Source organism: Pelmatolapia mariae, linkage group LG23, assembly GCF_036321145.2.
Source record: "Pelmatolapia mariae isolate MD_Pm_ZW linkage group LG23, Pm_UMD_F_2, whole genome shotgun sequence".
Classification (NCBI taxonomy): domain Eukaryota; kingdom Metazoa; phylum Chordata; class Actinopteri; order Cichliformes; family Cichlidae; genus Pelmatolapia; species Pelmatolapia mariae.
Window position 1 is genome coordinate 49,055,294 of NC_086246.1, and position 27,219 is coordinate 49,082,512.

At 40.8% G+C, this 27,219-nt stretch overlaps 2 protein-coding genes across 2 annotated transcripts; one reads left to right on the forward strand and one right to left on the reverse strand.

Annotated features, from left to right (window-relative positions):
• The first annotated feature begins 507 nt into the window (after window positions 1–507).
• erich3 (glutamate-rich 3) lies at window positions 508–13,238 on the forward strand. Its single transcript, XM_063467724.1, is given in 14 exon segments — window positions 508–527; window positions 1,875–1,968; window positions 2,060–2,185; window positions 2,310–2,381; window positions 2,511–2,639; window positions 5,219–5,377; window positions 5,660–5,869; window positions 6,187–6,367; window positions 6,480–6,666; window positions 7,438–7,670; window positions 7,756–7,890; window positions 8,081–8,434; window positions 9,677–9,811; window positions 9,894–13,238. Coding segments are annotated over 14 exon segments (5,265 nt in total). The 3' UTR covers window positions 13,124–13,238.
• A 1,064-nt stretch (window positions 13,239–14,302) lies between these two features.
• Window positions 14,303–26,529, reverse strand: tnni3k (TNNI3 interacting kinase). Its single transcript, XM_063466248.1, has 25 exons — window positions 26,490–26,529; window positions 26,158–26,266; window positions 25,897–25,982; window positions 24,125–24,222; window positions 23,743–23,853; window positions 23,571–23,669; window positions 23,336–23,474; window positions 23,005–23,149; window positions 22,819–22,923; window positions 22,632–22,726; window positions 22,395–22,544; window positions 22,233–22,316; window positions 22,091–22,147; window positions 21,462–21,554; window positions 21,324–21,381; window positions 21,034–21,228; window positions 20,234–20,338; window positions 20,095–20,147; window positions 18,856–18,908; window positions 18,219–18,351; window positions 17,793–17,902; window positions 16,570–16,629; window positions 16,310–16,479; window positions 15,152–15,231; window positions 14,303–14,382 (listed from the first exon to the last, which is right to left on the reverse strand). Exons 1-25 carry the CDS (start codon window positions 26,527–26,529, stop codon window positions 14,303–14,305), a joined length of 2,508 nt encoding a protein of 835 aa, XP_063322318.1.
• Window positions 26,530–27,219: the final 690 nt, after the last annotated feature.

The following is a 27,219-nucleotide window of genomic DNA, read 5'->3' on the forward strand; positions in this document are numbered from 1 at the left end:
CTTTTGTCCATTTGTTAAAAAATATATTTGCAAATGTGCTTAAACAAGATTTCCAATGTGAAACTTGTAACTAACTGCTTCTTATTTTGTGTTCTCTCATTACTTAAGGTTACAATAAAAAAATAAATAAATAAACAAATTAAGAAAGCTAACCGACAGAAGTAGTTGGTGCTCTTAATGAAAAACTGACAGATGTATATAAATCATTAGTTTGGGATGGACGTGTGCGTGTGGCTCTGTCAGTGGGAATCTGTAAGTGGAAACCAGCCCTGTTGGCAGACTCGTCACGTGATTCGCCATGGCAACCAGGGACTGTCATCAGTTCCGCTGTGGGAGAAGTGCAGCTTCAGTCTGACTCCGCTCAAAATTTACCTTCCTCACTTTCTAACAACTCCTGTCTGTTCTGACATCACGTAAACCTGAACGTCTTCCAACGAGCACCGAGTGCCCCTGCCTTCATATCTCAGACGCTGGGGGGGATTTTAAAGAGAGGGCAGGCTGAAAGCCATGAGTCACTTCAACTCAGGGTAAGAGCAATTTCATTTTTTTTTTATTCAAAGAGGGAGCCGCTTGGTTAAAGCTGCATGAGTTTTGATTCCCCCCCCCCCCCCCCCCCCCCGGAGGCTTTACGCTAGTTAACCTTAGCCCATTTCTTTTCATGTTTTTCAACTGCTTGAAAAGCTGGAAATTGACTTCATGATAATATTAGAGATCTAGCTGCATAATAGCAAGAAAGCCCATTTAATTCTTAAACTATGCCTGCCCTGCTTATAAAAACAGTTTAAAAGTGGTTCTGAGTATTCTGAGTCACCCACTGTGTCTGTTAATATAGTCACCAATGAGGCAAATGTTATTAATTGTGTGTGCTAATGGGTCCACTCAAACCCATAAATGATTCAAAGAAAACTTCATAGGCAGCTTTGCTACACACTGGGCTTTATTATGAACAAGTGACGCTACAAAAACCAGAACGAAGCTGAAGCAAGTTTCACCATGAATTCAGATTTGAGGTTTTCCATCTAATGCTACTTTTAATGCACCACATTTCAAAGGAAAACACTCCCAGTGGTTTTAACGTAATGCACAGCGATGGATAACAGACTTTAAGTTAAGGAAATAAAGGTTTAAATAAGTGTTAAAAACAGTCTAACAAGGAAAAGAGATGTGCACACACACAGGTAAGATTCTCTGTGCTGCTGCATTTTTTCCCCATACTGGTATATAAGAGAATGCACGCAGTATGATTTTTGTCTACAGGATACCTTCATACTGTAACATAAACTATTTTTTTTAAAGTGCTTGACTCCTTATTCCTTATTTGTAAAGACAAATAAGAGCTCATCAAGTTCTGTCATGACAAGTAGGATACCTCTTAACTGCTTTGCAACCTTATATTTCTGTGCCATGTGCCTCCACTTCACCTGCTCATAAAAAACTCATGTCTAGAATGACAGTTTTAAATGCAGTGCCTGTGATCAGGGCACCAGAAACAAACAAGCCCAGTGCACAAAGAGGAGGCAGCCCGGGTTAAGTGTGCCATTCCCTCTAATTCCTGTAGGTAATCAGACACCTGACTCTATAATTGTAAGATCCTGTTGTGTCGTACACAAATGGCGGTGGAAATCAAATCTGTATTGGAAAAAAAATACTGCTTTCACACAGGCCGCTCTGGGGACGAGCTGATGTCTCGTTAATGAGGACAAGAGAACAACTGCCAACAAACAAACACGGTGCCGTGCCCCAGTAAAGCATTTGATCAGGGTTCCGGTTTTCCGATAGCTTTAATCAACACACGGCTTACACGTTCCCCCTCACCTGAATTGTGGCTGTTTAGTGCTGACTGGGATTAAATACTTGTGTTTTGGTCTCTGCAGACTTCTTTCGACCTACAACAGCCTCACAGACAAACATCTTGCTGGATACTTTAGCAACACTCGAATCAGGAGACACCTGCAGAGAGCAGGACTGGTGCGTTTAGGTTTTTAAAGCAAAATTGTGAAATTCAGTTAAAAATATCGATCGACGGATTGAATTTTGTTGATATTATTGTTGCTATTAGATCACCAGGAGTGGGCGCATTGTCCCGGACAAGGAGTACAGACACAAGCTGATCCAGAGAGCGCACCAGAGACACGTTCGAGAATGTCTGGCACAGGCTATTTTCCACAAGGTGCTAGAGATGGAGGTGGGAAGAACACGGTGTAAATGAGACAAAGTCAAAGGAAAAAGAAAAAACACTGTCATGTAATTTGTGTAATTTTCCTTACGCAATAAATCCTGATAATTTGTCCTTTTTGCCACCCACACAGCGTCTCCACCAAATCGAGATCAAAAGAAAACTGGAGGAGTTTGCGAGGAGGGAAAGAGTGCATAAGATCAAGGTACGTCTTTAACATATAAACACTGCTTTGCTGCCCTATTTTGTAGGATTCCTAAATTATACTGGAAAAACTCTAAACTTCTTATATATCACTACATACTATATAATAATGAATGGTGTTGTTTGGCAGGTGGAACGCTCTAAAAGGTATGAGGAAGGCATTGTCCACATCTTGTCTCCACATCCTCCCGAGGGTGCCAGGGGCATCCGGAAACAGCACTCTGGGCCCGAGGGGGAGCACTCTGAGTCCTCTGAGTCGGTAGGTAAAAGGATGTTTTTATTAAATCTACTGTTTCAGTGTTTATTGTTTAAAGTGTGACTGTTTAATTAATCATACAAAGTAGATTAGTGTCTTTAAACATGATGCAATGATAAAAATTACACTGATGGTTTTATGAAAATTATGTATGAGTTCAAAGCAGCAACCTTTTGTTGAAGAATCAATTTTAAGCTCGTCAGTGTAAGTGGGAGAGATGATTGGAGATTATTTATGTATTTATTTGTTGAAACAGATGAAACAGCATTTCCTGTAGTGTACACTGAAAGCTGGGAACAGAACTGCTCTGATAAATAATACATTAATTTAGTGCAATAAATATATAATAAATCAGTGTTCTTTTGTATATGCAAGTGCTGACTTTATAACAGACATTAGATAGATATAGATACAGACATATAGATAATTTAATATACATACAGTCATGTGAGAAAGAAAGCACACCCTTTCTATTCTATTAAGGTTTTATGCACATAAAACATAATAAAAAGTCACCAGGTTGTAAAAAATCATTTGAAAAACAACCTCAGATGAAAAGCAGCACACTGTCCTCATATATTTAACAAAAATGAAGCCATAAAACAGAATCAGTGTATCAAGTACACCGTTACTCCTTCCATGGGAGGCTAAGTAGCAGACAGGTGCTGCCTATCAAATGCAATTAACTCATCATCGGCAAGTGTGAGCATCTCTAAAAAAGCAGAAGTTTTGGCAGTTTGCAGGTGTGAAGCCTTCAGGTGCATGTTAACACAATGCCAAGGAAGGAAGACATCAGCAATGAGTATAAGTCGAGTTTCAAATAATTTGAAGTCCATCATTCTACAGTGAGAAAGATCATTCACATGTGGAAAACATTCAAGATAGTTCTGGAACAACATCCTTTGGACAGATGACACCAAAGTGAAGATGTTTGGCCATAATGCTCAGCACCAAACAAAGAATATAACCACAGATACCTCGTGTTAACAGTCAAGCACATTTTTGGAGTTGGGTTTGGGCTTGTTCTGCAGCCACAGGACCTAGGCACCTCCAGTCATTGATCCCTTTATACCAGTACAAATTTTGTAGAGTTAGAAATGTGAGTCCGTCTGTCCAACAACAGAAGCTTGAATCAAATTGTGCCATGAAACGGGACACTGAGGCCAAGCACAGCAGCAAACCTACGAGAGCATGACTGAACAAGAAAATCAAGGTGGTGCAACAGTCCAGACTGCAACCCGACTGAAATACTATAGAGGGACCTGAAGAGAGCTGCATTTAAACAAAGGCCTGCAAAACTCAGTGAACTGAAGCAGCACTGTACAGAAGAGCGGGCCGAAATTACTCCCCAGCGATGTGAGAGATTGAAAAAGTCATACAGTAAACTTCAAGTTATTGCTGCCAAAGGTCGTTCTGTTGAATCATGGCGTGTGCTTTTTCACACACTGCTTCTGCATTTAGGTGTATTTTGTAGGAAATAAAGGAGCATACAGTGTAGTATGTCCTGTTGTTCATCTCAGCTCACCTCCTTTTAAGGCTTGGATTATATTTTTATTATGTCCTTAGATTCTAGTCTAACTCTTAAGAAGCAAACATCTTGCATTTGCCAAAATGTATAACTGATTATTTCATTGAGGAACTTGCATTTAGTCAATTAGTTAGTCAAGTGTTTTGTTTTGTTTTTTAATTGGGGGGCAGAAAAAATTTACATTCTTTGTAACACTCGTAATGTTAGCTGAGCAAACATGGAAAATCTGACCTGCAGGTAAGGAGATGATGTCCAAGTGAGAAATTGCTATAATGTATGTTGTAACCTGTGCATCCTGATAGTTGCCATGTTTATATTGACGCTGCCATTTTAGTATGAAGAGTTCCAGCTTCAGCTGTTTGCTTTGTGCACAGACGAGAGTGTTCTGAGTGAAGTGCTGGGATTAGCTGTGTGTTATCTTTGAAACATAAAAAGTCACACACCTTGATGCCAGAATAAATAGAGCCAGTAATCCTGTCTTTGATCGCTATGATCGCTCCTGTCTTTGACCCCCCCTTAACTCAACAAAAGTCACATACTAAAGCACGCTGAGCCTTGCCTGATATACATTGATGGGGATTCGTTACGTAATGATAAGAAGATAGCTAATATGCATTTTGAATACGTTTATTGTCATCATGATTTCTTGTGAATTTATTAAGAAGTTTGCAGTTTTTAAAAGTAGTGGGAGACGTTAAAGATCGCTAACAATAAAAAAAATTAAAAAACTATTTAAAAAACGTGATTATACTACCAAGAATTAAATATAATTAAAAGATTAAGATTAGATTAGAAAATAACTGCTTTTTACATTCAGCAACGAATGACAAGCCCGAGGAAAGAAACATTTGAATAGCAAATACGCTTCATTTCGCAAAACACCAATATAATGAGCAGGTCGTTTTTGTGTTAAAAGAAACACAGTATGGCATCTTTGCATATATTCCACTGTAAAAGTGCACCATAGTGATGGTTCAGGAGCAGTGCAGGGCATCCTTGTATCGTGCGCATAATTAGCAGAATGCATACTGAATGTCTGTAACACGATTTTTAGCCGAGCTCATCTCGACCCAACACGGCCCCAGGGAAGATGCAGAGGCCCGTGCGCTTGAAACCAATCCACAGTAACAGCACCACGGCTTCGGTCAGACACAGCTCCCCTTACAGACTGCTCCAATCCTCTCATGACAACCACCTGCCATTCAACTGCACTGTGAGTGTGAGACTCAAGATACTCACCTGTATATGAGGGTGTCATAGCGTTTTCTCTGTAGACAAATTAGATTTTCAAGCGATATGAAGTTGCAATTTCTTTTTTTTCACACTGTATTTTTGGAAACTACCTATTAGAAGTATAGAGATATAGATGTAGGCCTTAGCATGAAAAATAATTGATAGAATCACACCTATAGTTGACTGCATTGAGAGAAGCCACAATCACAGAGCATCAGTATCAGCAGAACCAGAGTAAAGATTTCATTAACCTTCCTACCAGATGGAAAAAGAGCCTCGGAGACGTTTGACTGCAGTGGAGGCCTCCCATGGCATCTCGCCCTATTGCCTCCCAGTTATCAACAACTTTGTCACTCCGGTGCCTCCAGCTATGAAGAGGAAAGAGAGAGGGTTAAAGGGCACTGCCAGCAGTACTGTCAGAGGCCGCAGACTGCGCCCGACCACCGCCTCCAGTGGAGCTGACGTGAGTTAGGTCTTTATCTGTCCTCGTTATTTCCCTGGCAACAAAAGTATCCACAACAAACATTAAACTGCACTTCCTTTGGATAAATCGGGAACAACAAATAGAATTTCCTGTGGATGGCACGCATTTTCTGAGACACTTCATGACAAAGTTGACAAATGAATAGTATTAATGCGTCCTTGATTATATTTATGATATAGAAACAAATCTCATCCACCTCTGTGTATCGCTAACATCAGATTTTGGATCAGGAAGTTGAAATATAAATGTCAAATATTTTTATTCAGTAAATAACACACCAAAAACGTGTCACTTTTTCCATCCAGGACGCCCCACTGCTGAGGAGCTCTGTTCACCAAAGCAGAGTGTGTGTCAACATGGTGTACTTTGGCAAAACGGTGCGTCTTTCCAGTGACCTGACCGACATGAGGGACGACGTCAAAGTGTTTCAGCAGCACTGTGGAGGAGAGAACCTGTGTGTGTACAAGGGAAAGCTTCATGAAGGGGGTCAGTGTGTGAAATCGGGTTGTGTTTTTTGGATTTGTATATGTAAATATATACTGACAGATACCCCAAACCATTCAGAATGGCTTTTTGTGTCTCATCATTTCTGCTTCAGAAACTTTCCAGTTTATTTCACGTCGACACAGAGGCTTCCCGTTCAGCTTGACCTTCTTCCTGAATGGGCTGCAGGTGGAGCGGCTGAGCTCCTGCTGCGAGTTCAAACACAGGAAAGGCTCACGACTCGGCGGCAAACACGGGCACTTTGGCTTCACGGGCGTGGAGGGGGCCTCTCCATGCTACAAGTGAGATCTCCACAGAAGCTTTAAAGATGAGCCTTAACTGTAAAAGGTTGAATATAAAACAAAATGAACAACAAAAAGGAGAAATGTGAAAGGAAAAGTTTAACATTTTTACTCATGAATAAATAAAAAGCTTCTGTCAGCCACTTTAGTTTAGCATATAAACTGCGTGTAGAGAATGCAGAGAGTCTGGTTTTGTTCAAAAGTAAGTACAACAAACATTACAGTCTTCTGGAAACCAAAGCATGTAGTGTGTCTTTAGTCTAACAGGCCAGTGTTTGAGCTTAAATGGGCTGGCAGCAAAATTAATTGGCATTTTTCAACCATATAAACAGTTTTCCCCATTTTCAAATGTTATTGCACATTAAAGTAATGGTCTGCTAGTTGTAGCTCTATATTTAAGCAGTCCACAGTGGCTAGAGTCCCATGGATGACCTCTTTTTGGAGGCCAACTTAGAAGTTAGCCCCGCCTTGGTTATCCTGGAAAAAAAGCCAGTGGGATTTTGGATAAATCCACAAAATAAGCTCTGTGGAAAGAAACTTTGTGATACACAGTTTGTTCAACAAGATTATCCCTGCAAATTGATGATTTTATAGTGAAATAGAATATAAATGAACTACAATATAGGCAGATTATTGTGTGAGCACCGCTGATCCTCTGTGTTCAGTGTGGTGGTTTGAATGTACCCCACTCGTTCTCTGGGTGGTTTATTGATTTATTTATTTAAACAGGAACAAAATTACTTTTAAAAAGACTTCTTGCTCATTGTTCAGATGCATCATAGCAATGGGACTGGACAAAAAGCCCACTCCTCCACCAAAGAGGATCAAGGAGGATACAAGAAGAGAGGAATCAGTCAACAGCCCAAAAGATGAAGGTGAGATGGAGACGGAGAGGACTGGGGAGGATGCTGGCTCCCACTTGGAGGGTGAAACCAGTGAGCCGCAGAACATGGAGACTCCAGTCAAAGAAGAAAGAGCGCTTGATGAGGAAAAAGGCAGAGATGGTACAAAAACTGGTGCATCTGAGCACAAACTAAAGATTTGTGTGCTGCGCATACCAAAGTCTGTATCTGTAATTCTCTACTTCAGATTATGAAGAAGACTTTGAAGCAGATGATGAGGGAGCTGCAGAGGAGGCAAAAGAAGAGAAATCCCCATCTCCAACCAGTGAAACAGATAGGCAGGTTAAAGAGAGGGATGCCTCTGAAAATGATGACAGGGATGGTGGGTGAAGCACCTTAGTTGTACACATAAAGCAGAAATCCCTGTACAATGTTTAAATATTTAAAATCTTTTTTTTAAAGACACAAAGTATTTTAATTACAGAACAACAAAACCATCTTGTGAAATGTTTAAATGTGCATTTTCCTACTTGTAGAGTACTTATTGGTGTTCATGTGTAACTTTCTCGCAGACATGAGATCTCATTCAGGCTCCAGCTCCTCGGGTAGCGAGCACGAGGAGAGTGATGCTGAAGCCACAAGAGACATCAACGAGGACAATAAGGCAAAGCAACAGAAAGAGGACAGTCAGGAAGAAACCATCGCTCAGCCAGAGGAAAAAGATGAACCAAATCCAGAAGAAGATGTTGCCACAGAAGCTGAGTCTTCTGCGGCCAAAGACTCGCACATGGACAGTGCTGGGGACAGCATGGAGATAGAAATATCTGACACCAGCGTCCCCTCAGGAAGTGAGACTAGACAGAGTGATGACAAAGACGCTGAGAAGACTGTAGAGGAGGGCAAACAGGAGGAGGAACCGGAGAGAGGTGAGTAAAAAACAATGAATATACAAAACACAACACTCAAGACCACCTAATTAGAGTCTGAGTTAGTCAGAAGCACATGTTTTAAATACAATGCTGTAATACAAAACAGAGCAGAATAGCTTAATGTCATATTGCTACAATATTGTCAACGTGTAATGATTAAAATAAAAACTTTAATAGTGGAAAAATACGTGTGTGCCATTGCAATGATTCGTTTCCTATCTGATCCACATTTATTGTCAAAGATCAGTTTTATTTTTTTACTTTTTTCCACATTTTTTTAATATACTTTTGTCTTGGTTTGGGTTTCTAAAAATAATGTGTAAATATATAGTTAAGTAAACAAAGGCAAGCAACACCAGGGGTGAAACTGCAATCAGCGAAGAAGAAGTAAGCAGCCGTGAAGAAAAAATACCAGTATTTGCATACTGTAGAGCATATCAAAAAGCTCAAAATATGCGTCTGTGAAGAGCTGCTGCATATTCATTCATTTGCATTTATCGTAAGAAATCTACTTTTGCATGACAAAGAAAAGCGGATTTGCTTTGTTTTTCCTTTTCTCTTCCTTCTTTTTACCTCAAATGCAGTTTCTAATGAATGTTTTCAGGGCACAGTAAGTTACTTTTCCACATGGTCTACAGCAGAACAAGCAGAAATGGACGAGAATCATTGACTTCGCACTGTTTTTGTGTTTTCACCTGGAAGGATTAAAGAGATATTTATCTGTCACTCAAATACATTAAATTCCTCAGTCATTTAACCTCCAAGGACCTGGTGTCCACATATGTGGACATCACATTTTGGGTTGTCTGGACCAAAATACTAAATTTTGCTCTACAAGGGCCTGATGTCCACTTACGAGGACATTATACTGCTACTGTTCTGTCAAAATTTAAAATGAATGTCCTCATATGTGGATCTCATTTTTGTCAGAAACAAAAATCAGGTAAAAAATAAAAATCAGGTAATTTTTTGTTTCTACATTCATCGGGTCCCAATCAGCCCAAAAAGCAAAGAGAAATTAAAAATGCATGCCGTGGAAGAGTTCAGGTCTTAGGAGGTTAAAATTCTGGACACAATGCAAAACTTACTGATCCCCCTCTTTGAAGCAGGAGTGGGTTTTTTGTCCAGTGCCATTGCTATGATGCACTTGAACAATGAACAGGGACTATGTTTGCTTAAAAAAGGAGATAAATAAATCTGCACTGGTGTTTATTGTCCTGTTCCTTTTTTTTTTTCAAGCCAAATCTGTGCAAGAAAAACTGGCAGAAGCCATATTGAAGGAGTCCCAGTGCAGCTCCGAGCCTGAGCTGAGTGACACCAGCACTGAGGAGGAGGAGGAGTCCACACATAAAGGCCCTCAACAGGACAACAAAGGTATCAGATTTTTATTAGACTTAATTCATAAACTGCACAAAGACTGTTCTTGTATTTTGAAAATCCATTTTGTATTTTGCAGATGCAGCTCCAGTCAAGCTTGTCACACCTACAGAACAACAGCAGACCATTGCAGAAGAGGAAGAATGTGAAGAAAGTGATACTGGTGACGTGGTGGTGGCACAGACACAGGAAGATTTACCCGAAACCAAAGAACAGAGTGGAGATGATGAGCAGGAGCCTCAGGAGAACAGGGACAGTACTGAAGATGAGAAGGTTGAGGAAGATGACAAGGCTGCAGAAGAGGAGGATAAATCAGAGGAAACAGGTGAAGCTTTGCATCCTTCGAAAGAAGAAAATGTGACACAAAATGACAAGACAACTGAGCCTCTTGAAGAAACCCCAGCTGAAACTACTGATACTGAGGCTGCAGAGGAAGAGGAAAGAAAGGAGAAAACTGCTGAGGAGACTGACGTTCAGCGTGACGAGACCGGGCAAGGGGCAAAAAGCAGCGAGGAGGATGAGTCATCAGTATCAGAGCCGGATAAAAAGACTGATGAGACAGCAGCGCCTGATAATGCAGAGGCAGAGGCAGTGACAGCCAGAGAAACAATAGAGATAAAAGCAGAGTCCTCAAAGGAGCAAGAGGCCCTCAGCTATGAAGAGGCACCTGTAAGTGACGCAGAAAAGGGGGAGCAGGCAGACAGCGAGGACAGAGCTGCAGGGTCAGAAACTGAAGTCAATGCAGAGAACTCAAGCAGCTCGCCAAGTGGGAGTGGAGAAACCACAGTTGAAAAAATAGCAGATACAGGTGAGGAAAATGCAATAGAAGAAAGCAGTAAAGATGACATTAAAGAAGAACAAATATTAGAGGATGAGAGTCACGAACAGTGCGAGCTGCGAGAGGAGAGGACTGGAGCATCTGAGGAAACAGGTGAAAAGGAAGACAAAGAGAAAACTGAGGAGGGTGGAAAAGAAGAGGAGGAGAAACAAACTCATGTAACCTCTGATAAAGGAGAAGAAGATGAAAATACTGAGAAAAGAGACAATGATGAAAAGGTTAAAAATGATGAAGAGGGTAATGAGGAAAGTAAGGAAGATGAAGGGACAGACAAGCAGGAAAACACAGCAGAAAGTGCTGATAATGGCTTTAAAACAAAGGAAGACGAAGAAGAAGCTGTGAAAATTTTGAGCGAGGAGGATAAAGTCGTCGATGACGAGAAAGTTGAAGAGCCAGAAAAGACAGAAAATGATGAGAACAGTGAGTGTGTTGAGAACAAACTGGAAGAATCTGAAGTAGGTGATAAAAGTGAGGGTGACAATGAAAATGAGAGTAAACCAGCTGTTCAAGAAAAGGATGATGATGCAGAAAAATCAGAAAATCAGAATGAAAACAAAGCTGAGAAAAGTGAAGATAAAGAGAGCAAAAATGATGAAGAGGATGACAAGGAAAGGGACATAAGTGAAACACCTGTAGAAGAAGGAGAAGAAATATCTGAGACCACAGAAGAAGCTGAGAAAAGTGCAGATGTTGGTGCAAATGGAGCAGCAGATGGGACTAAATCAGCTGATGAGACGCCAGAGGCTGAGAGTGTTGAGCAAGATGCTGGAAAAACCAGTAACACGAGTGAAAAAGAAGAAATTAATGCTGAAAACGGGGAGATCTCTACTGAAGCCGAGAGCAATAATCATGAAGACGACGGAGAGTCTCAATTAAAAGACAAAAATGACTTGAAAGCCAAAGAAGAGGGTGATGAAGAAAGCAAAGCAGACGGGCCTGCTGACGACGAGAGCGCAGACATTAAAGAAGTCGCAGTGGAGTCTGAAGAAGGTGCTAAAAAACATGATGCTGACGAGGTTGATCAGGCTCCCGGGGCTGATGAGGTAGAACGTGATGCTGAGGACGAGGGTGACAGCGTGGAAAAAAATGATGAATCAACTCCAAGCAACTCACAGCCTGAGACAGCAGGTACAGAAATGAAAGAGGAGCCTAAATTAGGTGACAAAACAGACAGTGAGGAAGCAGAACAAGATCAAAATGGCAACAAATCTGACTGTGATAATGAAAACAAAGAGCCAGATTTGATAAAGAAGGAGAGCAGCACTGAGGAAAACATGGATGAGGTCGCAGCTGTTTCTTCAGGGAATCAGGAACAATCACCGGTTGCTGCTGACTTAGATGTTATGGCTTCCAAATTAGATGAAGAAAGCAAAGATACAACGTCTGACATATGCCCACAGACTGATGAAAATGCAGTTGGTGGTGATCTCTCTGCTGCCGACGGAGAAAATGGAGTAGACGCAGAAGATGCGAGTAAGGCATCGGAGGAAGGAGCAAGTGTGCTGCTCAAACCTCAAAACAATGAGGCTGATTATACAGAAGAGACTGTCGCAACTGGTAGAGAAAGTCCAGAGGCCTTGGCAACAGAAGACAGCACAGATCTAGTCAGTAACTGGGTCAACAAGCACCAGTCATCAAAGTTTTTCGAGACATTTGTTGAACCACTGGAGGATATGAAGGAGGAGATATCTGACACTCCAGTGTCCAGCTCAAATAAAGAAGAGACCAAATCTACTGAGCTGCCAAGATCAGACAGTCCACTCAAGATGGTGAGGGTGCCTCAAGATGAGGTGAAAGCCTACAGGGACGTTGAAGATGAACTGCAAGTGGAGGAGAAGGCTGAAGTGAAAGACTTGATACTAAAACCTAAAACTGAACAAAGTGAGGAGGAGTCTGCAGCCTTGCAGAAGATGAGGTCAGAAGAGCACAAAGGAAGCATGGGATCTCTTCAAGAGTGTAACGGTCAAGAAAGTGCAGAGAAAGGAATTCATGAGGAAAACGCTTTTTCCAAAACTGAAGTGGAAAGCACTCCAGGTAGTCATCATTCAGCCACTGAAAAACCTGCGAGTGTTTCTAAGAGCCAACCTGATGAGAAAACTAGCGATAACAACTTCAATGTAAAAGAGCCGCAAACTGAAGAAGGTAATCAGTCCACAAGCCCACTTGGAACCGAAGATGTCAATGAAACATGGGGAAAAGCAGACGAGCAAAGTCGAGAAGTTACAGAAACAACTGATTTTACAACATCGAAGTCTGACGATGGAAGCCCGGAGGACTCGCGCAACGAGGAAATCGAAGGCAAAGCGTCAGACAGGAGCGTCAGCAGAGACAGAAAAGACCTGCAGCTGATCGAAGACATCAAACACACGCTCAGTAAAGACCGGCTGAGCGTCTTTTCAGTAGATGACACGTTGTTTGCTCACAGTTCATATCCTTTACTGACTGCTGCAAGTGCTGAGAGCGGGCATTAGAGCGGCTCCGGTCATAGTGACAATGAGGTAAAGTGAAGCTTTACTTCTTTTTTAATTTTACAAAGACACCTATAATGTCAAGTTATACAAATGAAAAGTTTGCAGATTCTAGATGCACAGACAATCATGTGGCTTCAAACAAAATGTGACATGCTCGTCAGTTTTTCACAAAAGTCCTCCGCTGTCTCGTGCTTTTAAATTACAGCAGCCTCATAAACCGTCATCATCTTTCACCATCAAGAATCCACATAATGAGTTTTGACTGCTGCATGAAATGTTTACAATAGATCATCTCTTCCTTTTGTTGGTAACAAAAAGCTCTTGGTTGATATGAGGTATCATGTACAGATGCTATCAGCTATTACCTGAAAACAGATACTCGCGCACTCACACTCACACATGGTTGAATAATTCATAGATGTTGGACTCCCACGTCTTTAGCTTGCCCCAGGTACTCTTTACATTTCCATTGACTGGATACAAGTGGTGCAGCTTTAGCAGAGATCTGTAATCGAACACTGTTAATGGCATCATCAGTCAGTCAGCACACTTACATAATTACTGGATCGCAGTAGCTAGGAGAATATACAGTAGAACAACAAGAACGCAAAGCTCAATCTTCATCATTAGGCTGATGATAATTAGTTTGGTGGTGACTAGGAAATGTCAAATGTAAGCACAGTTGTTGTTTGTAATGCTGCTAACTCTACCTCTACTTCCACTGATATGTATAACATGTATTTGCATTTCCCTTTTGTCTTTTTTTATGGCTAGCTTGGATTTGTGAGGCTTAATCGTTTCATTTGATATCTGTCAGTAACCGAAAGTTTCTGTGATTTTCCAGCTAAAAATAAAAACAATCAGACAAAAATAAAATACAAAGTTTTCTGTATTTTTTTTTTGACAAAAGAAATGTCTTTGCATTTAGATTTATCATCAAGAACAAGAATAAAGAGAAAACTTTGTTTTACATGTGTGTTTTTAAAAAACAGTGTCACTAAGTTTCAGTTCACAAACAGATCATGCATAGACTGTATGTTATAACCAAATAACAGGTAACCTCAATTATCATCATATGCAGTCTCTAAAGATTTATTTATTACATAAAAAATGTCACAAAATACACAACTATCTGTATTAATAAGATGATAATGACAGAGTTTGGAGCTCGGGGAGGGTTCAGTTACTTTCCTCAAAGCTGCCGCTGCTGCTGAGGGAAGAACAGAATCTCATGGTGCTCATGGGATCAGACACATACCCTGAGGATGAGAACAACAAGTTTTTTTATGTGGTGGTTAAGAAGGACAAATAACAGATCAAGGGCTGATGGGCCAATTCATTAGATACACCTTGCTAGAATTCTTCTTTTTTGCCATCAAAACTGTCTTAATTCTTCAGACCATAGATTCAACAAGCTGAATCAAGGAAACAGTTTAATACTTGTATACCAATAATGTGACTCTCTCTATTGTTATAGGCTCTTTGCTGCAATAAGTGGTTATCTGTGTTCGTCTTGCCTTCCTATCAGTCACGCCATTCTCCTCTGACCCCTGGCACCAACACAGCATTTTACCCATAAAACTGCCACTCACTGGGTATTTTCTTTTTTTCAGGTCATTCTCTATAAACCCTTGAGATGGTTGTGTGAGAAAATCCCAGTAAATCGGCAGCTTTGAAAATAATTAGGCAGTCTGGCACCAACAAACCATGCCACATTCAAAATCACTTCAGATACCTTTCTTCATCATTCTAATGGTCGGTTTGAATTTTAGCAGGTCCGCTTTAAAATGTCTACATGCCTAAATGTATTTGCTTGGTTGATTAGAGGTTTGCATTGCATCAGCAGGTGTACCTAATGCAGTGGCCAGTGACTGTATACCAAACCAGCCGCTTTAAAAACGGGTTAACAATTGGGCCACATTCAAGTTCAGTTTCAATAATACAAAAGTTTTGAAATGCAAGAGATCTACTTAAAAAGTAATTTGTGTAATCATGCAGTGTCACTGACTCTGTGTTATGCACACAAACCATTTCGATCGATGGGAGAGAACTGCATGCTCCTTCTTAGTTCCTCCAGTGAAAGCCCTCCAGATGCTCTGCGCCGCTCACTGAAAATTAAAAAGAACATCCTCAGCATTTGTTCATTAATCTACTGGAAAACAATACTTTGGAATATGTACTGCTGCATTTACAGGGAGAGAGACAGATGAGATGAAGGCAGCTCCAAGCAAAGAAACTCAATATGTAATGTCAGACTCAATAGCTGCCTACTTTTGCTTTCTCTGCAGGTGTGCTGTATACAAAATTTATGACAGGTATAAATGTGCAACCCCAGATCATAATAAGGAGACATAATAATAGGAAAAGGTTATTTAGGTTAGGGAATTTGACTTCATTGCTCCGATTTCTGAAGTTTTGTACAATATATTTACGATCTGTGAAACATGAAACTAAATGTGGCTGAACGTTGCAGCGGAGGTTTTTTTTTGTAGGACAATATTTACAAAGAGGGCCTTGTCTAATTTCAGTACTCCACCATATCAAGCACACTTCTTGTTATTGGGGTCATATTGACTGTTACCAGGCTCTCACTCTTCTCATGCACACACACAAACAGTGCACAAGCTCAAAGACAAGTGTCTAACAGAGGCCTTCCTTCACAGTCAGAATGACAGGACTGTTTTATTACATTTGCTTTCATTTGTTTCCTGTTTGGTATCCGAGCAACTCTACTCCCCACTGAATGGAGTTGCTCAATTTGCCTGCTTGTTATCAGCATGACAATTGTTGAAAGTGTTTACAGGATTTGCTTTTATATCACATGTTCTTGTCGAATAAGCCCAGACATGTTTGAGACTTGCAAGCCAAGTTTTTATTGTGTATACTCACATATACATTGTTGTATATTTTCATCTCAAAACTGGCCTTTTCTAAATATTGGTTTGGCTCGAGATCCACTTTCTTTATGGCCTTGGCAGGGATGTGCTCTCAAAGGAGCAATCAGAAACTTAGAAAGCTAGCAAACTAAAGAAACCCCGTCCATCGTAGCTAGAAAGAAATGTTAGAGAATTAAGATATTAACCACAGTGGGCTTTGGCCAGCAGTAGAGGACCAAATGAGTGCGAGTGTGGTTACTGTGCAGTAAATTATTCCCACCTATTTAAGGAGACGCTCGAGTTGTCTTACCTCTGGGTCCAGAAAGCATAGGCGCGAGTGTTGAGAGCATACTCGAGTTCAAAACGAGAGCGCAGGGCGGCCACGTGGCTCCGGCCGGGTCCTCCTCGCCCGAGCAGACAGTCAGACGAGGAGGAGGGAGAGAGGGAGCCGCTACTGTTACTGGAAGCTGGAGACATCAGCTGTGATACATAATAGAGAAAATGTAATTATTACAACATGCATGTCATGCACAGCAGAAGGCATTTAATTATATGTGGCAGATTATGTACCTCAACATTGCACAGGCATTCCTCCAGGCTGGAAACCACTTCAGAGAATTCAGGCCTGTCCTAAAATTTCAAAAGAAAAAAGAAAGAAACTATATTTATTTTAGCATTTTTATAAACACTCAGAAATGCATCAGGCATATCCCCAAAAAGATGCACAGGTGTATTCTCTCCAAAACTGGCGTGTATATTCTGCTTATTTTAGTCCACCCACACACGAGGCAAAGGTGACCTGTGCTTTTAAAAGCAGCCCTCAGATCTGTCGCCTCGCTGTAAAAGAACAAACACTGCCACCCTGCAAAGCTGTTCAATTATACATCACATCCAGAGGGAGCGTCTGTCTGCATGTCAATGACTGAAACCAAGACCAAAAAAAATGTAGGATAACATTTAGGAAACACTTAAAGATATATAAAAATGGAATGCACGTTTTTAAAAACCTTTTCCCTACATTATGTTTTCAAAAGGTTTTACAGCAATCAATTTATTAGTGACTTTAGGAAATTTTAAAAAATGTACATATGTATGTGGTGATTTTATGCCGCTTTCAAAAGCAACAGTTTGCACTTTCAACAAGTTTAAATTACACAGATGTCACGGCCCTTCATCTGGAAATCTATACAGTACAGCATGTCCCAGTTTGAAAACCACGTGAGAACCAGTGTACTGCACAGGTGAGGCACCAGGAGAGAAGCCTGCATGTAAGATCCTGTGGCAGCCTGCTCTTGTTAAATAAAATGCTTTCATGGCGTTGAAGTGGGACAAGCGGATCACAAAAGTAAACAGATAACTAGTTAGCAAACAGGAAGTCGATGTACCACTGAGAGGAAAATGTGCCCGCATGATCAGCCGTGTGATAACATTAAGGTGAAGAAAAGAAGAAGAATCCCAGCTAGTTATAAACACCACAGCACAGAGGGAGGATCATCAATGTCCCGAGTACTCCTAAATGTGAACAGCGATGCAATAATCTGTCATCTGGGGATCAGCTTCTCTCATTCACTGCTGCTGCTTGTGCACTGAAGGAGCAGCTGACTCAGCATCCTGTGACTCTCAGAGCCTTATTATGTTTATATAGTAATGGCTGATATAATATGGATGACATCATAGTATTTTATATTTTAATACAATAAAGCTCTTAATAGTTGAGTATATCCTGACGAGCTGTAATTTAAGAACAAGTTGCTATCCGAGTAATTACTTTTCAGCACAATCAGGCCGTTTACCTCTGGGCAGGAGTTCCAGCCCCTCATCAGAAGTGCAGAGATGGGTTTGGGAATGGAGTAACCAATAGGAGGCCGGATGTGATGATAGGCCATGTCTGCTGCAGCAGCAGCTAAGGACAAAACAAATATTTTGAATTCAGCTGTAAAAAGTGTTATCTGAACTGCTTTTGTGATCTATTTTACTTTTCTTGTGGTGCAAGTAGAATGTATGCATGCTTTGTTTACTGCTAATTATCAGACATTTCTGCACTGAGGTGATGAGCTAGCTCATGCCTTTGCATTTACTGAATTTTTTCTTGAAAAGTCTGAAAACTCTAGAATACCATGTGGACAGTCTTTTGGCTAATGTATGATTCGGGCACTAATTTTGCAATACAAGATGTCACTGATTTAACTTCTGTTTGAACTCATTTGATGAAAAATGACCAGGCTTCAGGTGAGCAAAGGGAATTTCTCCTGTCAGCAGCTCCCACAGACAGAGGGCGTAGCTGAACATGTCTGCCTTCACTGAGTAGCGAGTACACTGGGTGAACACCTCAGGAGCCATCCAGCGCAGGTTCTGCCAAAACACATGTGGAGATAAAGGTTGTTGAAACTCAAGAGGTGAGGACGGACATGTATTTTTAAAATTTGGTCTACTTTAATGGCAGCACACATGTATGCAAACAAAATGAAGCCCAATTAAAAACATAAACGCTGCGTCCCAGCAAGGGCAAGTAGATCATCATAACAGGCAGCTCCCTGGAGATGAAACACACTTAGCACCAAACTGCAGGCCAAGCACTGTGTAGTATTGAGTCAGCACATTCATACAAATTCTGCATGAAGGCACTTTTCTTTTTTAGCTGGCAGATAATTGATGGCAGGTGCCAGAGAAAGCACTCACTTGAAGTCCAACAAAACAACAGCTTATACTTTTTATCCTTAAATTTTGAAAGTCACTCAGTCTTTCACGGATGCTGCAGATGGTGTCAGAGTTATTTGGCTAAAGAGGGGAGAAAACTCATTCCATGAGAATTTGCACCTGTCATCAAGTAAATGTGAAAGAGCAAACAGCACTGACCCCTGGCTGCTTGGTCATGTTGTCCTCTTCAACAGACTGTAGAAATCTGGATTCTGCAGAGAGAGGCAACGATATTTATAACATCAAGCAATTTACAGGCTGAAAAATGAAAAGTAACAGCAGCACAAGTGCACAAGTGTTCCTGGGTAAGTAAACCTAGAATTACATAAGTATTGAGCTACTCGTCATGACAGACCAAGTCAGGCTAAGTGTGCTGAACAGATCAAGAGCAGATTTTATTGTTATTAAACTTTTCTGATGAACTGGTTAAAAATGTATATGCTTGACTGGAGCTCTGGGCCATCAAACCTCGGTTCAGTGGATGGCTATCTGATCTGTTTGGAAGAACAGCAGAAAGTGTCAGCACTTGAACAGCCTGGAACCAAATCTTTTATTGTTTGTAGGACTTTTTTTTTTTTTTTAATTTTGATTTTGAGTTAAATGAGTGCTAGCCCTTCATTTTTTTTTCAAGGCTAAACTTACTAATTTTAACCACAGCTGCAAAATTAAAGCGAGAAATTAGCCATCAAGCGTCTGCTAGCTTTTTAGATGAGTTTTTTAAAAATCCCTAATGCAGTCTCGCAAGACAACTTTTATCTAATACATTTTTTAAAGAAGGTTTGCTGAGTCTTCCAACACGGTTTCAAGAGTATGGAAGCAACACCAGGAGCCCATTAACCCAGCAGGAGGACCAGTATCTGCTCTGTGTAAAGATTACCAGAGCCCTACAAAACAGCCTCAACCAGGTTCCTCATACGCATGTTTCTAATCTAACTGTTGGACATCGACTCCATTAGCATGAAACAACTTCCTTTAGTAGGATCTGTGCTGAACCCCATCACCGTGTAGCTCCATTGGTATTTTCCAGAAAATAACCCAACTGGCAGGTCCACCAATGGCGCCTATTCGCTTCAGAAATATGCAAGAGCAGCCTAGTGGAGGTCATGTTTGCGGAGCTCTGGCAGTTCCTTCTTGCACAAAGGAGTAGCTACCGGTCCTGCTGATGGGTCAATGCTAATTTTACAACCCCGTCCAGCTCTCCTCGTGTTTTTTGCGACTGAAAACCAGGTCCGGAAGGTTGACCTTTTAAATCAGCTTATGATTGGAAAAGTTCTTATAGCATTTACATTTATCACGTTACTGGAAGTTATTTTATTTGTTGCTAATAACATTTGTAACATTTTAGTTGGACAAATAGAAAAGAATAAAGAAAACATCATAGAGTATCTATGACCTCACCTCCGAAATCAGCCACCACTGCGTGTCCATCCTCATATAGCAGAATATTGTGACTGGAAGGAAGACATGTATTATTTGCAGTGACAACAGTTATTCTCCAATTCCATTCCAGCATATACGTTTTCACTGTGGCACCTACCTGTTGAGGTCCCTGTGGATAATAGGCTGTGTGAGGTTGTGCAGGTACTCCATGCCCTTGGCCACATCAATGGCAATGATGAGCTTGGACTGCAGGTCGATAAGCCTGTCCATTGACACATCATTAAAGCAGCAACCACTTAGTACTAGATCAATGACCCCTGCCAATCACACACAGCTCTTTACACAGATCAATAGGACAGTCTATAAAGACATCACCTGGCCACACATCTGGATCAATGATGATTCAGGCTGAGGGGAAGAGATTGGTGAGGGGACACTTCCAAGGATGATAACGGGACCCGAAATAGTCAACTGCGCCGTGCACACCCCTCAAAGTAACTACCTAAAGTAGTCTGACCTCTTCTTACAACCTGTTTATAAGGACGTATACCCTGATTATTACTTACTTCACTGCACCTGAGTTCTACTAAGTTATTTAGGATTCCTTTTTTTAATTTGGAAGTAGATTACTGGAAATAGATAGTAGAACGTATGTAACATCTATAATGCTGAGTTTGTATGTAATGGCAAAGATGACTCAGTAATGGTGCTGTAAGAAGGGGAGAGCTCTAACTGAATTGTTTGGGTTTGTGTGTGCATACTTTATATATTTATGTTGTTCTGGCACAAATCTATTTACTCAGTCAGAATGTTCGAAGTCTAGAGACAAAAAGTAAAGGCCCATATTGGGATTCTTATCTTATGGTAGATGCTATCCAGGTTAGAGTTAAGTAGTAGTGTATGGTTAAATTGCTAAGACATGATAATTCCCAAAATAACTCACAAAAACTTCCTCACCTCTTCTGCTCATGCAGCAGGGAGAACAATGAGCCTCCAGACACATATTGGGTAACGATGGCAAACTGACTGGGGTCGTCCAGACATGCTCCCACAAACTGGATGATACAGGGATGATTGAGGCAACAGAGGATGGAAACCTCTCTGCAGAACATATCTACATCTGACTTTGAACAGTACGTGTTCGCTCGATAACTACAGAAGACATTAAAGATTCAAGGGTCAATTAGTTCTTTGCACCTTCTAAGAGATGAATGCAAAAGCATATCGTCAGCTGTGTGAATAAATACCGCTTTATGGCGACAATTTTATTTCTACATTTGCCTTTGTAGACTCTTCCGAAGGAGCCTGTGTGGGACACACATAATAATATCAGATGTGTAAGCACATTAGATGGAGGGGGGGGAAACAACAGGAAATAGACTCACCCGATCCAATAATTTCATTAAACTCCAGCTCAGACAGCTGTAGGTGGAAGTGAGATGGAAGACTGGCCCTGAGCACAAGAACTTCTGCTTTCTCTGAAAAGAAAATTCAAATAATCAATAACCCTACAAGGCATGTACAGTCACAATGTTGCTTATGTTAAATGCCTGCACATTTTCCTGTTGAACCTGCAATAAACACACTTAACAGGTTTTTTTATTTTGGTGTGTTATTTTAAAAGCATGGCAAAGGTTTAAATCGAATAACATTCTTATAATGGTCACAGGATAGATGGCACATATAGTATGTATAGCAATTAAAATATATTTAAATCAATTAATTTTGGCTTGAGTAAAACATTTGACACCTTTATATCATTCCCTGAAATGTAGCTTTCCAAATTCAAACATTGATATTTACACAGTTTCAAGCTGTGTTTTATCAAATTCATATCAATTTATTATGCTGGAGACGCATCTGTAGTTTACACCACCCCCAATTTCACAGCAAAAGACACCAAGTGTTATTATCAGCAGCTAAACCCCTTCGTTTGGCAGCAGACATGGCGTGCACTGCCTCGTGAGCTGTCAGCGATGTTGGAAATCAGCTGTGCTTCACTCCACCTCAGTACCTTTAGTCATGCTTTTGATCTTTCCTAGAGGAGACGGAACAGAGACGTAGGAGCCATCTGGAAGAGATGCATATTCAGACACATTAACAGGAGATTATGTGGGGATTTTAATCCAGATAATATATTTCAAGTGGTGACTAACCCCCTCCTGGCTGAGAGTACTCATTGCAAGGAGAGTCATCTGGACGTTTGTAGTGTTTTAATAAGGTGACTATGGCATCGTGACCTGGAAAAAATAGTAAGTGAGCAGTAACATTTATTTCAGCTTTCCAAGCTTGCCGAGCTCATAATAGTCTAAGCAGACCTTTTTCATAAGCCCACATGAGGCATGTCTGTTCGTCTTTCTCTCCACTGGACCTGCTGGGGTCGCAGGCAACAAGGTTCATGTCTGCACCACTGTCCAACAAGAATTGTACCAGGCGGATATGGCCATGGAAGCAGGCACTGTGCAGAGCTAAACAACACCACAGGACACACAGATAATAATGAAACTCAGTGCACTGTAAGAAATTAATAAATCAATTAGTAAACGAGGTCTCACCTGTGTGTCCATCTCTGCCCTGATAGTTGATGCTCGTGGCATTCTGGCTCAACAAGAATTTGACCATCTCTAGATCTTTCCCGTAGGTGCATGCACTGTGACATGAGATATGAATTTAACATCACCTCAGAGCAATACGTTAACTGTGAAATGTGTTTTTGCACACTATAAATTAAGCTAAATATACCTGTGAAGTGCTGTTTCACTGAATATATTCTCCTTTGAAAGACTGTCTGTACCAGAGTACTGTATTAACTCCTTCACGGCTGTGAATTTGCCGTTGTAGCAGGCCCTGATGAAACATAGCATTCATTGCAATTCATGTCATGTACCAAAAACTCAGAGAAGACCTCTAACACTGCAGATGATTTACAAGTGTAACGGCGTATCCCCGTAGATGTTCACAGAGTGAGGCTGTACATCAAAGCTGCCCTGCAGAAGAAAGCGGACAACTTCATGGTGACCAAAACGAGCACAGAAGTGGAGGGGGACGTGATCTTCATTGTCTTGGGCATTTACTGGTGGGGAGAATACAAATGTTAGAGGAAATTCAAATTTAGAATTCAAGTAGCTTCTCTGTGGCTTCTGAAGAAGGGAAAAAGCTTAAATGCTTTTGTATCAATATATCAACCATCAAGTTTCTCTTACAGACCATCAACCCATGTCAATTTTGATCAGAGCCCTCTCAAGGTCTCGGGTCCTACCGTTAGTTTTGCTTCCCTCACTCATCAGCAGTTTGACAATACCAAGAAAGCCCTTGGCAGCAGCCAGATGCAGCGGGCGATCACCCACCTCACCACTTGCATTCACATCTGCCCCAAACTTCAGCAGCAGCTTTGTCACCTACAAAACAGGAGAGGACCAGAAGAAGCCCAGAGTACAAATACAGGTGTTTACAAAGATGCTGTCCCCACATAAAGTTTAACATGAGGAGTTTACCTGCTCGTGGCCATTGTAGGAAGCAATGTGCAGTGGGGTAAAAAAGACAGCATCCTGAACGTTAACATAGGCTCCATGCTGTAGAAGTATGTCTGCAGCCTGGAGGTGGAAATAGCCACAGGTCAAGGTACGAAATCACCACAGTCCATAACGGCTGATAATTTTCTCTCACCTCATGATGTCCAGCCAGTGTGGCAACATGAAGGGCTGTGAGAGCACCGTATCCCAACTGCTGCACATCTGACCCACCATGGAGAAGCGCAGTCACCAGCTCAGCATTATCCTGCAGCATGCAAATAAAACAGTAATACTGCATTTCCACAGATCCTGCAGGGTTAAATATAAGCATATGTCATTTTTAATCTGCAGTATTATCACAATTAAGAAATAAAAACATGAAGCTATGTCCATAGTACCTTTGTGTGTACTTGCACTCCACCATGTGGTAAAAATTTAGAAAGCTATCAACCAGATAACATATAGCATAACAAAAGCAAGACATGGACACAGGTTCCACCTTGAAATTTACGTTACTGCCCTTTACTTCTCTGCACCTTGTAAGCAGCCAGGTGGAGAGCAGTGAATCCATTCCTGGTCAGTCTTGAAGGACGCAGGCCTTTGAGTATCAGGGTGCGCATATGGGCCTTGTTCCCTGGACACAAATATGTCACATTATGCACCAGTGAAATGTCTCAATTCAACAAAACATTATATTTACTGCAAATGAAATAACAGGGTGGACTGGAATGAAAAACTAGAGAAACCACAGTTCTAGCCTTTAGTTGCATTTCTGTATTTATCGTTTATATTTAATCTTTATGTACAGTGATGTGATAAAGTATTTGCCCCCATCTTCATTTCTTAGTTCTCTGCATATATATTTCAGATCATTAAACTTAAATTTAATATTAGACACAGTTAACTCAAGTGAATACAAATTCAAATACAATTTCACTTGCCACACCCAGACTGGATTACTGCCAGACCCGTTGAATCAGGAAATCACTTAAATAGTTTGAAAAACCTCTGAAAAAGCAGCACAGTATGCTATGATCTAAAGAAAGGGCTACAAAGGCTTTGGGATTCCAGCAAACCACAGCGAGAGCCATAATCCACAAATGAAGAATATTCAACAATAGGAGACTGGGCAAAAATGCCATCGATGGGAAAGTTCCAAGGAGAAAACCACTGCTGACCAAATGACCACAGAAGCTCGTCTCATATCCCAATATTTTGTGGACTGGCCAGACAAAAGCAAGACTTTTTGGAAGGTTTGAGTCTCCTTACATGTGCTGTAAAACTAACACAGCATTTCATAAAGAGAACATCATACCAACAGTCAAGCATGGTGGTGGTAGTGTTATAGTCTGGCGTTGCTTTCCTGCTTCAGGACCTGGACGACTTGATGTAATTGATGGAACCATGAATGCTGCTCTACCATAAAATCCCAAAGGAGAATATCCAGCCCTGAAGCTCAAGTGCACCTGGGTTATGCAGTAGATTAATAATCTGAAACACACCAGCAAACCCACCTCTGAAAGGTTTAGAAGCGGTGTAGTCAAAGGCTGGACAGATTGAGATGCTTTGGCATAACCTCACACAGGCTGTTCATGCTTAAACTCTCCAGTGTGACTCAATTAAATCAATTCTGGAAAGAAGAGTGGGCTAAAATTCCTCCACACTGTTGTGAAAGACTCGATGGCAGTTATAACAAACACTTGATTGCAGTTCTGTAAAAAACAGTTACTAGACTTAGGGGCAGTTACTTCTTCATGTAGAGCAAGGCAGGTTTTGGTGGCTTCTTTTTCCACTTTATAAATGGAATCTTCATTTTAAGATTGTGCTTTTTATGTACTCAGGTAATCTTTGTCTAATATTTATTTTTGTTTGATGATCACTCCCAACCATTCACGGCAGATATCGACCCCTCCCTGAGCCTGGTTCTGTTGGAGGGTTCTCCATGTTAAAAAGGAGATTCCCCATCTCACTGTAGCCACGTGCTAGCTCATAGTGGGTCTTCTGATTGTTGGAATTTTCTCTCTCTTAGTGCAGGGTCTTTACCTTACAGTATAAAGTGACTTGAGGCGACTCTTTAAATAAAACTGAATTGAATTGAATCTGAAACTTGTGTGACAAGTATGCAAAAAAATAAGAAATCAGGAAGGGGGCAAATACTTTTTCACAGCACTGTACGTTCATTTCAATTCTGTTTAGTTCTGTGCTGCTTACACCACAAACAATAATGTCCGTCAGGCTACAGTAATCCTTCCCTCCACTGTCACATTTTGTTGAGGAGTTATTAATAGGCTCTAGTAGTCATGCATACCTCCACACACGCAGCAGAGATGCAGCAGCGACAGCCCCTTCTCTGTTCGGTAGCTCACATTCACCTTCTGAAAAGCTTCATCGGAGCTGAGCCACAGAAAAATCAACATCACCTGCTTGTGAACGATATAAAACCACTGACAGAGAATTATTCAAAGTAGGCGTAATTCCAACAGAGGAACAGTGCACGTCAGCTTAAATGTAGTTCGTATAGTGACTCGTACGGATTGGATCGCTCACATAAATATAAAGAGTTTGTCACCTGAAAGCGAGCTTAAGATCCACCAGCTCGCTGTCTTTCAGCTGGAAGTCGTCTTCCAGCTTCTCAATGATCACAGAGTATGACTCGCCAACTTTCTTCTTCCATTCATCTTTATAACACCATCATCAAGGTGGAACATTAATAACAATGTAATATTTTATCTTACATTTCTAATTATCTAGGCATATATTCAACAATCTACCAAGTATACACATAATCTTTTGCAGCTTCAGTGTCTGTAAACTGTAACCTATCCTCTTGGGCGTCCCTCCTTCAAATGCAAACCTCATTATCAGTCATGTGTATACATGTGGAAAACAAAAAGTCATTACCTGTACATGTCTGAGATGGTCTTGATTTGTAATTTCCCATTGAGGGGGTCCTTCTGGTTTTATCTGTGCTGTATAGTTTGGTGAACTAGAGTAAGACGGGAACACAATCTCTCCCTCGGCCACAATTGCACAGGTCCAGATCAAAAGGGGATCATAGCCATGAGCTAAAAATAAACACTACTGAGTGGAATGCCTAACAACTATGACAACTGATCTCTCTCCCCTCTGTTTGTATATATGTACAGTATAAAACAAAGCAGGTGATCGGTGTCCTACAGTGTCCCACTGTCCCTTTGAGTGGCACAGCTCCCGGCCCCTCACGAATCTGAACATGATTTAAACGTTTGAAATGATTTTGGGGGGAGTTTTATTTTTATATATTTCTGTAGCTCCTCTTCACCGATGGAGGAAAAACTGAGTAAATAGAAGCGATGCTGCTGGACTCTGCAGTCTGTGAAAAAAAAACTCAAATAAAGAAAAAAGAAAAAAATCCAATATCTCCAGTGATGGTATAAGTATGCAGATTTCTCACTTAAAAAAAAGAAAAAAATACTATTATGGGTCTACAATAAAACAATAAACTTCATAAAAAATATACAAAAGTATTATAACTATTTAATATTAAGGTGGACTATAATTTTGCTTTGTTTTGTCACCTTTCTATATTATTAAAAACATACACTAACCAGCCACTATATTAAATCAACTGCTCATTAATACAAACATCTAA

Excerpts from the sequence above, each read along its gene's own strand:
- tnni3k (XM_063466248.1), bottom strand. The coding sequence starts at position 26,529 with ATGGGAAATTACAAATCAAGACCATCTCAGACATGTACAG. Across the intron at positions 21,229-21,323 it reads AAAATTGTCGCCATAAAGCG|TTATCGAGCGAACACGTACT; the intron begins GTATTTATTCAC and ends TGTCTTCTGTAG. Across the intron at positions 20,339-21,033 it reads CTGCTGCATGAGCAGAAGAG|GCTTATCGACCTGCAGTCCA; the intron begins GTGAGGAAGTTT and ends GTCAATGGACAG.